The sequence below is a fragment of the Nannospalax galili genome, unplaced genomic scaffold (genome assembly GCF_000622305.1).
Source record: "Nannospalax galili isolate Female #2095 unplaced genomic scaffold, S.galili_v1.0 scaffold142, whole genome shotgun sequence".
Lineage (NCBI taxonomy): Eukaryota > Metazoa > Chordata > Mammalia > Rodentia > Spalacidae > Nannospalax > Nannospalax galili.
Window position 1 is genome coordinate 1,679,992 of NW_008348793.1, and position 15,961 is coordinate 1,695,952.

At 40.3% G+C, this 15,961-nt stretch overlaps 1 protein-coding gene across 4 annotated transcripts in view; it reads left to right on the forward strand.

Moving 5' to 3' along the window:
* The window catches only part of Usp53 (ubiquitin specific peptidase 53), a 79,448-nt gene that overhangs the window by 29,027 nt on the left and 34,460 nt on the right, over positions 1 to 15,961 (forward strand). For 3 of the 4 annotated variants that reach the window (XM_029569837.1, XM_029569835.1, XM_029569834.1), the window contains 4 exons: positions 2,246 to 2,338; positions 9,636 to 9,770; positions 14,174 to 14,287; positions 14,367 to 14,449. In XM_029569837.1, coding sequence (XP_029425697.1) covers positions 2,246 to 2,338; positions 9,636 to 9,770; positions 14,174 to 14,287; positions 14,367 to 14,449 — 425 coding nt within the window. The remainder of the gene's footprint in view (positions 1 to 2,245; positions 2,339 to 9,635; positions 9,771 to 14,173; positions 14,288 to 14,366; positions 14,450 to 15,961) is intronic. The other variant, XM_029569838.1, reaches the window with a different exon arrangement.

Genomic DNA, 15,961 nt, shown 5'->3' on the forward strand with positions numbered 1-15,961 from the left:
GTCTCATCTAGTTACGGCGGGCAAACAAGCAATAGCAAATAGCCACTGTTGTTCAGGGTCCCTCTGGGGCACTAAAACCTGCACACCCCTCACTTCCCCATCCCTGCCCCCCAGTGTTCCCACTCTCTGCTTTTGTTTTACTATCTCCCCTCCCTTAATATACAGAGAAAATTTTAAAATCACATAAAACACGTTTTCTGTATCTTTATCCAGTATCATTAATTTTTTTTTCAGTAGTCCCATTAAACATTACAATTGGTTCTGACCAATAACTGATAGGGAGAGGCCCTGTACCTGGCATTAAGATTTTCATTTGTTAACTCAGGTCCTCTGAGAACAGCATTGTCTAGCCATGCAGGATACCTCTGTTCAAACTCAAAAATGTATTTTTAATATTCGCTTACAAACTAGTGGGTTTCCATAAGGCTTCTTCATACATCCTTCGTTTTACTAACAACATCCCCACCCCTCTTACCTACTTAAGTCTTTAACCCTGAGTGTCTGTACCCTCGTTCTTTGTGTTAGCTGTGTTCTATCCCCTCTAATTACATTCTCACTTGGTTTACAATATGGTAGGTTTTCATACAGTTTTTCGTATACCGTTTTGGTTAAGCCTTCCCCAGCACCCTCATTTCCCTGTTCCTACCCCTTCCATGTTTGAACCTATTCTCATTGTATGTATATTTACTATCTCTCCTCCCTTAATTTACAGAGAGATTCTTAAAAATCACATAGAGCCCTTCCTGTAGCTTTTTCTAGTATAATTAGTAACTCCATTGCAATTAAATTTGAAAGACTTCATTAACTATATGAAGAGATTCTCGAGCATGTCCTATTAGTTGAATATTGACAAAACACAGTTAAAGCAAGTTTGGCTTATTAGTGTGCTGCTAAATTCTTTGAGTTAGAAGCAAAGTTATATTTAATAACACGTGCTATGTTCTTACTAGGTAGTAAACACTTGCCTGACCATTGCATTATGTCATCTCATTTACTCTTGCTGGACGTAAGTGCTACTGGGCTGGAGAGCTGGCAAGCTGTCATAGCCATTAAAGGCTCAGGCTTATAACCAAAAAGACAGGAGACCAGTGCTATAGGAAACATTTTGTCAAGTAGGTTGAAGAGTTAAACAGTAAAACTGGAACCAGGACCCAGATCGTCTGCCTTCAGAGCTGGTGGTGGTAGATATTCTGCTGTCATTGATCTGCATCTTCTTAGTTGAGTCCTTTGAAAATAGATTTCAATCTTGTATTTTTATGGTATGTTAAGGATGATGCAGAAGAAAGTTATTGAACACTAATGATTTCTTTGCAAAACACCATCAATTTGTTCTTACTAATCTTTCACTAAAATCTTGTTGAGATTTGACGTTGAGAGAAATGAGGTATTTTAAATGGCTTTTCTGGGTTTTTATTATTTGAAGAAATTACTCAAATAGAGGGAAACTTGACAAGCTTGTTTGTGATAATTGCTTGTATGCCAGTCAGGTGCCAGGCCCTGCGCTCCACTTTTTGCATTCTGTATGTTTAATCCTCACAAGAACTTTGTGAGACTGGAACTGTTACACCATTGTGTAGAATTCAGGTTTTACAGGATGATTTTTGGGTACTGGACCAGTTCATTTCAGCATTTATGCTTTTTGTTGTTTGTTTTTATCTTAGTAGCAGGTGATTAAAGAATAATTGCAGGAAATATAATCAGATTGTCCTTAACTTCCACATCTACCATGCTGTACCCCATTATCCCACAGACACCTCCGTTCCCATTCAGTATGCAGCGACCACACACATCTCTGGTTACTCTTTCTTCTTGCAGAGACACTCTGGCTGCTATTTATACCCTTTAGCTTTAAGTCTAATTATATTTCCTTCCTATATTTCCGTGTGTTCCAAGTAGTAAAATCCCTTCCTCTTTCATGTCTTCGCCTGGTCCTCCATAGTGTTCGCGTCAAATCCTTAACCAAGGACTCGGGTTTTTGGTTTTGGGGGTTTTTTTTGTTTTGTTTTGTTTCTTCTCCATGCTTGTCATAGTTCTTCGTTTCAGTCAGTGAGAGCATCTTTGCTTTTCATTTCTGTGTGGCATGTGGTGGTGCTTCCCATTGGTTCTAGTGATTATGCACATGTGGTTATGTACAGGACAGTAAAAGACGATAATTAATTCACGTTTTGCTGCTTTTAAAATGTAAAAACACACCCTTTTCATAGTGAAACCAATCTCATTCTGTTTCTCTTTCTCATTTTTTAAGGTTTTATGGCAGTTAGATATATTTCGACGAAGCTTGCGAGTTCTGACTGGCCATGTTTGTCAAGGAGATGCCTGTATATTTTGTGCACTGAAGGTAACTACTTAATAATTACTGTCAGTTGTTTCTCCAAAAACTTAATTTTGATAATTGTCATAGTTATTCAGTTTGTTGTGATTGAAGTTCATTGTCAAGTGATTTGTAGTTTTGAAGAGGAATGCTTAAAATGTGACTTAGTCTTTTTCTACATTTATATTAGAAGAATTAAAAGCTAATACTTTAAGGAATGTGAAACTGTTGAGAATATCATTTCATTACTTTGAAATCATTGGGGTTTTTTAATTTTAAAAAATTTTCTTTCGATCTTTTTGAAAAAAGGTCTTCCTGTAGCTTCAGCTGGCCCAGAGCTCCCTGTATAGACCAGGCTGGACTTGAACTCAGGGAGATCTGCCTGCCTCTTGAGTGCTGAGATTAAAGGCATGCACCACCATGCCCTGCTTTGTTCATTCATTTTATGGATGTGTTTTGAGCCTCTACTGAGTTCTAGGTACTGCTCTTATTACCATGGATAGTAGAGTGAGCATAACCCATAACAACCCTGCTTTTCCCAGCACTTAGGGAAATCCACCTGCTGAGGCAGGTGGATTGCGTGTTGAAGGCCAACCCTGAGCTACATAGTGAGACCCTGTTACTACAAATAACAAAACCTATTCTCATGGAGCTTATATTGTCTTGTAGAGAAGGAGATGATACATAAGCCGAATACAAGAGTACGTTGTATGGTAATAGTGCCATGAATGGCTGAGAAAGGGATGTTAACCAGGGAGAGAGTAGGAGATACTGAGTAGTCAGGAGAAAAAACTTGTGAAGAAATTGATATTTGACATGACCAGAAAAGTTGTTGGCAGTCACTGAAAGGGCCTTGTGGGAGGAGAATCTTCCAGGCAGACATAGAAACAACTTCAAAGGCTTGTTCAAGGAACACCAAAGAAGCCTGGGTGCCAGAAGCGCTGTGAGCAAAGGAGAGAGGTCAGCGCCACGCCTCAGAGGTATGTAACAGAAGAGGGAGGGACAGGCAGTGAGTAAGAGTGCTTGCTCTGCAAGCTTCAGGACTTAGGTCAGTAAAAGCCGGACGTAGTCCCGTGCAGCTTTAGCCTCAGTACTGAGGGTTGTGGGTGGGGAGATAGAGGATTGCTGGGGCTTCTGGGCCAGCCAGCCTACCTTAAAGACAGTCCATGTCTGAAGGGGATAAGGTGGAGAGCCATAGAGAAAGATGGCCACAGTTCTCCTGCGACCTCTATCCATGTGTGGGCATGTGCACCTTGACACACATGTACACCTGCATGTGCACACAGACATACATGTCTGTGGGTTATCTCACATTCTTCATATCCAAGGTAGTTTCTCGAACATGGACTAGCCTCAAGACTGATTTCTGTAAAGTAGGATGTGACGGAACTGGTTCTGTAAGATAGCTGATGTTAGATCAGATTAGCCTATGTGATACAGCCCCTATCCTGCCCCGTCTCCCGGAGTGCTCATTCTTGGAAGAAAACCACCATGCTCTGAGGAAAGCAGGCAGCCGTTGGAAAGGCCAGAAGCAGGGTTCTGGATGTAGTTGTGGCAGAGGTCTCAGGCAGCTATCCATCAGCTGGTAGACATGGGTGAATGGCCCTCAGGTGACTCTTAATCCCAACATTCACAGTGCCCCAAAGAAGTCCATGTGGATCAGGCATGAGGCTTTTTACCCAAATTGTGGATTCATGATCAAATTAAGAGTGTATTCCAGTAACTTAAGTTTTGGGGTAGTTTGTTACAGGGCAGTAAATACCTGAGATAGTTGTTCAGATTGTGTAGGGCTTACAACTTTTGTGTTTTTTGTGTAAGTCATTTAGGAAGTTTGGGGTTGTTTGGAGTAGAGGAGTGTATAATCTCTTTGAACTAGATCCTTTTGTCTGCTGAGACAAGCATAAACGGAAGAGATGAAGGCAGAAACAGGAAGTCCAGTATCTATTAGCAACTCAGTTTTGTCATTTAAAACTCCTAGGCCCAAGAATTTAAAGGTTTTTTTTTTTTAGCACATTTTATAGATGAATGCTTTTATTTATTGTCTTCAGTACTCCTAATGAACATATATATGAAGACTTAAAAATACATTTATATGTGTTCATTTCTTTATGTTCTTAAAAAGACTTTCATCATCAAAAGAAGAAATGTTATAGTCTCTCTTTTTCAAACATGGTGCTGTTGTTAGAGAACAAAGAATGAATCTAGATCAGATTATAATATCACACTTTATCCAAAGTAAATTTTGAGTATTTGGCCATACCCTAGATTGCTTCTCTGTTGTGTAAAGCACCGTGACTAAAAGCAGCTGAGGAGGAAAGGGTTTATTCAGTCTTATGCTTCCACATAACAGTTCACCACTGCAGGAAACCAGGGCAGGAACTCAGTGTAGGAACCTGGAGGCAGGAACTGAAGCAGAGTCCATGAGGAACACTTACTGGCTGCCTCCCAGGCTCATGGTCAGCTACCTTCTTACACAGCCCAGGCCCACCTGCCTAAGGATGACACCGCCCACAGTGCACTGGGCCCTCCAGTATCCATTAGCAATCTAGAAAATGCTTCACAGACATGGCCACAGGCCAGTCTTCAGTTGGAATTTCCTCTTCCCAGGTGTGTTAGCTTGACAACTGACAGTAGCCATCACAGTTCAATTGTAAAAACTAGAGTTGTTCTGTGTCTTGACCCAGGTCTTTTTAACTCTCATCGGGTTCCTTCTGTTTGAACTTCCTTTGTCCCCACCAAGCCCCTACTCCTTATACGTGACATATATTATATGTGCTCTGTTTCTCACAGCTGGCTTCCTGTTCATTTTTTTTTTCCTGTTACTATTTTTGCATTTCATATGTATGTATATATATATTGGTGGGAGGGAGGCAGCAAACATGCAGAGGTCAGAGGACTACATGCAGGAGTCCGTTGACTCCTGCTTTGTAGGTTCCAGGATTCAAAGTCAAGTCTTCAAGCCTGGCATCAAGCACCTTTGCCCCAGCATCTTCCCTTTCTTATTTTTTGTCTGGAATGGTCTTCTCCCTAATGTCCTTATAGCTAACACACATAATTCCTTTATGCCTCTTTAAATGTTCCTTTTCTATCAGTGAGGCCTTCTCCTACTACCCTAGGTAAAAACAAAACTATCCCTCACCCTTGATTTCCTCATCGCACCACACTGCCTTATCCTTCTTAATATGCATTTCTTTATTTTTATTTTTATTTAACCCATTCATAAACATGCTCACACACGCTCTGAGAGAGCACACACAAGCATGTATGTGTACACACATGTATGCACTTTTCCCCTTGTTATATAACTAGAATGTAAGGACTATGTAGGAAGGATTTTCTGTTTTCTAGCATAGATCAGTGCCTCACATCCTAGACAAGGAAAAGAAATATGCCACATGGATGATAATAGTCTTGTATAGGACCAGTGTCTTTTTAAAAAAAAAATTTATTTTTATTTTATATGTATGAGTGTATTGCCTGCATGTAGGTAAGTGCACCCGTGTCATGCAGTGTCCACTCAGAAGAGGCTGTTGGATCCCCTGGAACTGGAGTTACGGACAATTGTTAGCTGCCATGTGGATGCTGGGATTCGAACTCGGGTCTTCTGCAAGAACAACCAGTGTTCTTAAGCGCTGAACCATCTCTCCAGCCCAGGAGCACTGTCTTAAACATTGCCTGGAAAAGTTAATTGCCTAAATGAGAGAGGAAATCTGGAAATCATTATTCGTCTTTCAGTAGTCACAGTTTTAGCTATTCACTGGGTAAAAATTATACTTCTGCTATCTAGTATCACTTGACTTTTTTTTCCTTTGCCATGCTAGAACATTGGGAACCTTTTTATTTTTGTCAATTTCATATGTGTATATAACATACTTTGGTAATTTTCCCCCATTCCTCTCTCCTCTCATTCTTCCTGAATCTTCTCTTTCTAATAAGCCCTGCTCCCGTTTTCATGTTCTGTGTGTCCCACTCAGTTTAATTAGGATTGTCTGCATGGGCATGCATGGGCCTGTTTACTACAGCATGGGCCACTTCCTAGTGGCTACAGCAGCTGAAGAACATTACTCCCTTCGCCAGCAGCCATTAAGCACCAAGAACTCCTTCCCAATCCATGATGGAAGGTTGATGGGCCCAAACGTGTGCTGGTCTTATGGTAGCCGCAGCTTCTGTGAGTTCATGAGTACAGTAGCCATGTCATGTTCAGAAGATAGTCCTTCAAAGCACTCTTTCCATTCCCCAGCTCTTCTGCCCCCTCTTCTGCAGTGTTCTCTCAGCCTTGGAGGGGATCGTATGGATGTTCCATTAAGAGCTAAGTACTCACCAGTCACTCATTCTAAGCGCTTTGGCCAGTTATGAATCTCTATTAACTCTCTGTCCCAGGCTGAGAGCAGTTTGATACCATGTCCACTTAACAAAACAGCAGCACTACATTCCCCACTAGGGCCTGTGACCTCCCCAGCCACTGACTGTTGACCAGGTTTGCAGAGTGCGTAAGTTTGATCCTATGGAGCAGGCCTCAAATCCTACCAGAAAATAGTTGGTTACCCCCATGGTTGTCATGCCAATATTGCACCTGTGGGCATGTATTGCCTAGTAGGTTGTTTTATAGCTTGCAGTGTTCACCCTAGGTAAGACTGGTGATGGATTTTCTCCCTGCTCAGCCTACATAGCACTTTCTGGCACTGTGAAAGCTAGCCAGCAGGGACGACCCTTCCAGCTCAGCTCCATCTTGATCTTTCTATCTTGTAACTAAAGTGTGTGATATCTTCAGCAGTACGCTATTACCATCTAGTTCTGGCAACCAACCAAAGCAGTGTCAGTAGTCTGGATTTTTCTGGGGCCTCCCTGACCAGTTAGTTCTTAGAGACCTGATATGGGCTTTTGTTTCATAGCCTATGGCTTTTGAAAAAAATTATAAATTATATATATAAATATATTTAAAGTATATATATGTATATACATATATAAAATATGTATATGTATATGTCTTTTTGAGACAGGGTCTCCCTGTAGCCCCAGCTGGCCTGGAACTCAGTATGTAGACCAGGTTGACCTTTAACTCACAGAGCTCTGCCTGCCTCTGCCTCCTCAGTGTTAGGATCAAAGGCTTACACTACAATGCCTGGCTTAAATTGTAGTTTTTAATGAGTTTATAAAATGGGCTTCCACATGACTGTTTTTACAACTTTAGTTTTAGTTAGCCCTCCCCTTTTAAATTTCTTTCTTTTTTTTTTTTTTTTTTTTTTTTTTTTTTTTTTTTTTTTTGAAATGTTTCCTGCCTTCCAATACGTTGGTCTTAAAAGTTTTGTTTTGGGGCTAGAGAGATGACTCAGCAGTTAAGAGTACTGATTGTTCTTGGAGAAGATCTGGGTTCGAATCCCAGCACCCACACGGCAGCTAACAACCATCTGTAACTTGAGTTCCATGGGATCCAAGACCCTCTTCTGTCCTCCATGGGCATTGCACGACACAGGTGCACTTACATACATGCAGATAATACACACACACACACACACAAAATAATAAATTTTAAAAAAGTTTTGAATGACGCAACCTCTTGAACTAATGAATTTGATCAGTTCTTATTTGGTGGGTGTTTTTAAACTTTTTTCCTCCTATGAGTTGATTATCATAAAACTGGAACCTATTAAAATAGTCAGGCGTGGTGGCGCACACCTTTAATCCGCGCACTCAGGAGGCAGAGGCAGGCAGATCACTAAGTTCAAGGCCGGCCTGGTCTACATAGTGAGTTCAGGACAGCTGGGGCTACAGGGAGACTCTGTCTCAAAAAGACATACATATATATATATATAATATATATATATATATATTTGTTTAACTGCAATAAGGAATATAGAAAATGTTGATACCTAGAGTCTCATGCTCCTGAGTGATGTTTTAATGGATTCTCAGAAAAATATTCCTCTGAGGAAAATTGATAACTTGTAGGGGAGGTTCTTCAGAAACTAAAGGTGGTCCCTAGCTCTTCTTTGAGTCTTCTTACAAAGAGCACATTTGCATTGTAAAAGCAAATTTAGGATCACAGTGGGAAATTGTTCTATAAAAGTTACTACAACTTTTTTTTTTTTTTTTTGAGATAGCATCTTACTGTGTAGTGCTGGATGTCCTGGAACTCACTATGTAGATCAGGCTGGCTTCAAACTCTACAGCCATATCCCTACCTCTACCTCTGGAATGCTGAGATTAAAGGTGTGCCCCACCAGGTCCTGCTAACTTTTGTTTAAATCAGTTTCTCATTCTCTGAGGATTATTATGTAAGACCCTATGAGAAGTTTATGTAGGTTAACTTTTTTTAATAAAAAGATTTATTTTTTAACTATATTGTGGATATGGGCATGTGTCCCCGACTGCAAGTGTCCAAGGAGGCCAGGGGAATCAGATCTTCCTGGTGCTAGAGTTACAGGTGGTTCTGAGCCACCTGATGTGGGGGCTGGAAACGGAGCTCCCTGCCTCTGCAAGCAGTACAAGCTCTTAACCACTGGGCTATCACTCCAGCCCCAACTGTAACTTTTTAAAAAAGAAAGTAACCCATTTAAGTAGGGATAAACTACTTTTGGTTAGTATAATTTTAATTCATATGGTTTATTTTTAGATTTAAAGCAGCATCTCAAAACTCTGTACCTTAAACAACCTTTATCAGAATCATCTAGTGAGCAGTTAGAAAAGGGCTTCACTTCAAACCTAATCAGTCTCTGAGGATGATCTGAGAATTCTGCATGTTTAATTCTAATACATTAGAATTAAAAGCTGGGCCAACCATCTCTATCCACCACTGATAGGAATAGTTAATTTTTTGTATGTGTGTGGTATGCGTGTGTGTGCGTGTTTACGTATTTGTGGGTACACATGTTGAGGCCCAAGGTTGATGTTGGGTATTTTTCCCAAACCCTCTCCACTTTATGTACTAAGGCATGGTCTCTCCCTGAACCTGGGGTTCTATGTAGTGAGGCATGAACTCTTGCTAAACCTGGAGCTCGCTGTGTTGGATAGTCTGGCTAGTTGGCTTGCTCCAGGGAGTCCCTGCCTCTGCCTCCTGGGATTACAGGTAGGCTGCCACACCCACTCAGCTTTTCATGTGGGTTCTGGGGGTTCAGACGCCTCTCTTCAGACCTGCACAGTTAGCGCTTTGCCCACTGAGCCATCTCATTAGCCCTGAATAATTAGTTTTGTATGGAATTTCAGATCAGAAGACTGTTCTGTATTAAGTTCTGAATATACTGTTGGAGTTTATGTTGCAGTCAAATTATTAAAGTGTTTCTAGAGTTGTTGATATTTAATCTACGGACACACTTTTGGTTTCTAGACAATATTTGCACAGTTTCAACACAGTCGAGAAAAAGCACTTCCCTCAGATAACATAAGGCATGCTCTCGCAGAAAGCTTCAAAGATGAACAGAGATTTCAACTTGGCCTTATGGATGATGCTGCCGAGTGCTTTGTAAGTATTTCTGATGGTCCTTAAGAGGACAGAATAATAGTTTTTATTCCTTAGATGATACACATTTGTAGACAAATGAAAAAAAATTATAAAGGTGAAAAAGTGTTGGAACTGGTGAGTGACTCCATCTGTGTTCTATGTTGTTTTGGTTTTTATTGTGCTCTAGTTTTTACTGAATGTTAGTCTACAAAAATATGTAATTTATTGGAGTAGAAGAACTTGGCTGGGTAGCAATGATCACTGAAGTCAGTGTTTTGATTCCTAACAATAATATTTATTATTACATGGGTGAGAAGGGGTTCTTGGTGAGTCGCTCTCTGGAAGAACAGTTCCGGTACCCACAACCTCAGCTTGAGAATCACTGAGTTGATGTTTTTATGTGTGTGTTTTCACAAGTGTGTGCATGTATCATGTATCTGTAGGGTCAACCTGGGGTGCCACTGCTCGGGGGCTGTCCACATTATTTTTTATTTCAGTTTTTTTTTTTTTAAATTATGTGTATGAGTGTATTGCATGCATTTACGTAAGTGCCTGCAGAGGCATCAGAGAAGAGGGCATCAGATCCCCTGGAACTGGAGTTAGCTGCCATGGTTGCTGGGAACTGAACCCTGGGTCCTCTGCAAAAGCAGGCAGGGCTCTTAACTGCTGAGCCATCTCTCCAGCCCTGTTCTTTGTTTTGTAGATAATATTTTTATTCTTTGAAGATTTCATGCATTTATACAGTATATTTTGATCTTGTACATCCACCATTTCCTCCTTTCAACTCTCCTTAGTGCCCACACCTCCTTACGCTCCCAACTTTATGTCTTCTTTTTGTTGTTGTTTCTAACCCCCTGGGTCCTGTTGGTGCTGTTGGTATGTGCATGGCTGTGTGGTCATGCAGTTCACGGGCAGCATACCACTGGCCACGTCTGCAGAGTAGTGTGAGTCCTCCTCAGCAGCCATCAACTGCCAGTGGCTCCTTCTCCAAGGGCAGGGCCTCAGGGGCCGTTTCCTCATGCATGCTGCAGTTTTGACTGGCTTGATCTTACACAGGTTTTGCTTAGATAACTGCAGATGCTGTGACTCCGTGTGTATAGCTGCCGTCTTGTCCAGAAGTCTGCTCGTCACGGTGCTCCATTAGCTCTTTTGTTCTTTCTACCCACTCTTTTGAGGTGTTCTCTGAGCCTTGGATGGGAGGGGGTTAACAGATGATTTATTCACAACTGAGCACTTATCAGTATGTATTCTTAGCACTTTGACCACATGGGAATCTCTTCATTTACTGCTACATGCTGCAAAAAGAAGCCTCTCTGATTAAAGTTGAGAGCAACACGAATCTGTGGGTATAAACATGGACATTTAAAAGGTAGTTTGAAGGCATGATTATCAAAACAAGACCAGTAGTTTCTCCCCAAGGGTATGTGATCTCCCCAGTCATGGACTTTTGACCAAGTTTACAGTATTGGACATGAAATCCCTCCTGTGGAGTAGGCCTCATAGCCAATGAGAAAGTGGGTGGTTATCCCCATGACCATCATGCCACTATTGCATCGGTGGGCACATCTTGCCAGGCAGGTTGGTATTGGAGCATGCAGGGTCCAACACTTGGTAAGACCATTGTTGAGTTCTTGTCCCCCAGCAGCTTGCATAGTACCTGCCAGCACTGTAAAGTAGCCAGCAGGGAGAGAGCTTTCCTGGTCAGCCTGAGATTGATTTCTCAGTGTCCTCTCTGTCAGCAGTGGGGTCTTTCCATCTAGTTATGTTGGACAACCAAGAATAATGGCAGTAGTCTGGTTGTTTTGGGTGTCTGTGGGACCTCTTGACCAAAATCTCATAGGTACCTAAGGCACTGGCAACAGATTTTCATTTATTAACCTTGTCTTCTGGGGCAGCATTTTCCACTCATGGAGGGTCCTTCTGTTCAAACTCATTTTTTTAAAAAATGTTTTATATTTTTAAATTAGCTTATAAACTAGTGGATTTCCATAAGGCCGCCTCTTTGTGCATCCTTCTCTGTATGTGTGAGTGTTATGCCTGCGTGTGTGTAAGTGCACCTTTGTCATGCAATGCCCACTGAAGACATAAGAGGGTCTTGAATCCCCTGGAATTGGGCATACAAACAATTGTTAGCTGCCATGTGCATGCTGGGATTTGAACCCAGGTCTTGTGCAAGAACAGTCAGTTCTCTTAACTGCTGCACCATCTCTCCAGCCCCCTTTCTCCTTCTGTTTTTAGAGAGGGTCTTTTCACTGGCCTGGAACTGACTGGGTAGGCTGGGTTCGCTAGCCCCTGATTCTCTACTTTTTCAATACTGAATTACAAGCACCATCATACCTGGCTTTTTTCATGTGGATTTTGGGGATTGAACTCAGGGCCTCGTGCTTCTGAGGCAGTAATTTTGCCAACTGTCTACCTTCTCAGCCTGGGGTTGATGTTTTAAGGTTCTGTGTTGGTACATTATTAATAGAATTATCATGTGGCTAGTTCCTCTCTCATTGCTATTTCTGTTAGGAAGTTCTGTAAATTCTTCTGTCTTAAATCCTTTTGGTGTTTTCTTGTCATATTTTTTTCTGTACCACCACTTCTTTCTGATTCAAGCCTCTGCCCACAGCATAATTGAAACACCCTTTCTAGTATCCTTTTAGCCTGTTCTCTTATGGCCTTAGGCTCTTTTTTATGGCTAGCAGATTAATTTAATTTCCTTTGTGTTAATATTTGTTCTTCAAATATTTTGATGATTCAAATACAGAATTTTCTTCCAACATTTAAAGTCCTGTCCTTATCAATTAACTTTAAGTTGTCTCTTCACTTCTTACCTGAATTTTCTTTCCTAGTGAGATAGTCTCTCTTTTCTCTCTCTCCCTTTCTCTCCCCTCCTCTCTCCCCTCTCTCTCTCCCCCCCTTCTCTCTCCTCTCTCTCCCCTCTCTGCCCTCTCTCCCCTGTCCCTTCATCTTCCTATAGCCGCAGCTGGCCTGGAACTCATTATAGACCAGACTGTCCTTGAAGTCACAGAGATCCGCCTGCCTCTGCCTCCCAACTGTTTAGCAGCCTTTGCTCAAGATTCTGAAATAATCAACTTTTCAGATCTATCATTTTGTTGAGGATCAAATTAACTTGCCTATTACATAATTTATGATCATACAAGTTCAATCAATTCTCTGAATTTCTATAGAACCTTGTGTTTGTAGAATTTCTGTGGTAGTTCATGATCTTAGCAGTCTTTCCGAATAAAAATCTTTATGGTTACCTTGAGCAAGTGGAAATGTCCTTGACCACTGCATTGCTTAGTGTGTTTCCATGTTGACTAAATGAGCTAGTAACATTACACACACATAAAAACTCACTTTCATATTTTTTCTGTTAATTGATTCATTGCTTAAAACATAAATATATTTTGCCCAATACCAAACATTACAGTTTTACTTTCATTCAAATGAAATACACTAATGCGTGCCATCAGTAATTCATAAAATGTCTAGAAATCCAGAGTTAAATAACAGATTTTTTTAATGTCTGAAGGGAGAGGAAGGGAAAGATTAAAAGAATCTATGTTTAAGCTTTGATTAAAAGGTTTATTCTATTTTTAAAATGAATGCCACTTAATGGTCTGTTTTGTAAATCTGAAATTTTATGTTTGTTGCAAAGGACATTGCTTGCATTAGGGTGTAAGTGAAAAATTGAGTCGGTGTCATTTTAAGTTACATGGAGTAGTTGGTACAAGTAGGATTATAAGACGTTAATCTGGGTTGAGGAGATAAGAGTTGGTAAAATGTTTGCCTAACAAACATGAGGACCTGAACTTGATCCCCAGAACCCAGGTACACTTGCCCAGGAGGGTCACACACACATACGTTCCCAGCATTAAGGAGGCAGAGGCAGGAGGAGCCCTGGGGCTCACTGGCCAGTCAGCTCAGCCTAATTGGTGAGCTAGTTGGTGAGCTCCACCTCAAAAGAGGTGGATGGTGTTCCTGAGAGTGACACTTAAACGCTGTCCTCTGGCCTCCACATGCACTTGATTGTATACACACACACACACACACACACACACACACACACACACGCACACACACGTATTTTTTAAAAGTTAACTTGACCTTAATATGAGAATGCTGAGAATGTAAAGAATGTTTTTTGATACTGAATTCTGAATATCAACCACTGTGGGTTGATTTCTAAAAGAAGTTTTAAAATATTTTTTAATCACATAATTATTTCCATTAAGTTTTTCTTAAAGCCAATACTACAGAAGTTGAACACTGGAACATTTGAAGTGTTGGTTAGAGAGGAGCACTGAAAAGCTAGTGTACGTGACTCTCCTAAGTTTACAGTTTGGAAATTGTTCAGCTACATAGATTCATATATTGGAGTGGTCTCTGCAAGATCAGCACATTATCTATTCGTGTTTTAATTTTAAAATTAGGAGAACATTCTGGAGAGGATTCATTTTCACCTGGTGCCAAGCAGCGACACAGACATGTGTACCTCTAAGTCATGCATCACTCATCAGAAGTTTGCTATGACTCTGTATGAACAGGTGAATGGCTTCATTATTCAATTAGGTAGTATACTGATGTCTCATGATTACTGGATTAAACCTGTGTTTTTACCTGTAGTGCGTGTGCTGCAGCTGCGGAGCGTCTTCAGATCCTCTGCCTTTCACGGAATTTGTACGGTACATTTCTACAACAGCCCTGTGGTAAGATCTGTCAGTGCATATTTAACAAAGGTGTTAGTAACACATAATAAATACGGAGATAATCTAATATGAATTTCCCCTTCTGAGGCTAACAAATGTGCTATTGTTGAGAGGGACTAAGATGGAAGACTGTCCGTTGGATGTTTATAATTTAGCTTAATACTGGTTATCTGACGTGCTTCAAACTAGTTTCAAAATTTAGTTGTACAATATCTTGTGTATATATACTACAGTATCTTGGAGGTGGGACCCAAGTCTAAAAATGAAATTAATTTGTTTTATATGCATTTTATATACATAATCTGAAGGTAATTGTATATAGTATTTGTGGAGCACCTGAATTTTTACTGCACTGCATTTACATGGAGTTAGCTTTAGAATTTATCATTTGTGACATTATTTTAACATTCAGAAAACTTCAGATTTTGGACCATTTCACGCTAAATGTTTTACTTAATTAAATGTACAAAATTCAAAATTTGCATCTATGTTTCCAGCAGATTTTTGAAACTGAAGGGGAGTTTGAAATGAGACACTCATTGATAAAAGAACTGCACACTCTTAATTAAGATGTTCCCTTTTACAGTGGTGTCAGCAGGCACAAGACCCATGCAAACTTAAGCAGACAAAATCCAGCATAGAACTGGGGAAATGGGCAACAGGCCTCAATCTCGGCTGTTAGGCCTTAATATAAATGACAGAGTCCATGAAATCTAGTGGGGAACTATGGGAAGGTATGGATGATGGAGGGGATATAGAGATGATTAAGAAGTTTTGTAGGAAATACACAAAAATTCAATAAAAAATATACTAAAGAAGAAGAATGCTCCCTTTGGATTGGCCATGCTCCCCCAGCTTTACTATAAAAAGCTAGGGTAAGCAGGAAAGAAAGAAAAACATGAACATAATCTGTGCGGGGTTATTGTATCTGAGACCTCAGCATTGATCATGAATAAGAATTTGTCATGCTTACCTGTCTGTAGGCTTTTCCCTCTTTTCCTTTTTGTGGAACAGCTAAAGATGCAAAAATGATCCCTAGACCTTACATAACATCCATCAGTCAACAATCCTTTTTCTTTTTAATTTAATGATCTTAACCTGGTAAACTTGGATTAAAATTGAAACCTAAGTCTATCTGATTGCAAAATTTGTAAGGTTAATTGCTACTTTGATACTATCAGTTTGTAAAACCATTATGTCCAGTTTGCATGCTTATCAAATTCTAAGTGCTTTCTAGAATACTTGGTTTTTGTTTTGTTTTGGTTTTTGGTTTTTTTTTTTTTTTTTTTTTTTTTTTTTTTTTTTTTTTAAACTGGCGTGTGAGAGAGAAATGCCTGTAAACTACAGGCCTGAGAGAAAATCATTCCATTTATTTGGGAAGAGGGTGGAGTTTTTTCCTGAAGAGATTCATTTGGAGCAAGCCTAGAACGTCAGGCATGCTAGACCACACTCTCCAACTTAATATAGTATACCCTGAGCCCTATGATCCAGCTTTTACTCTCCTCATAATGC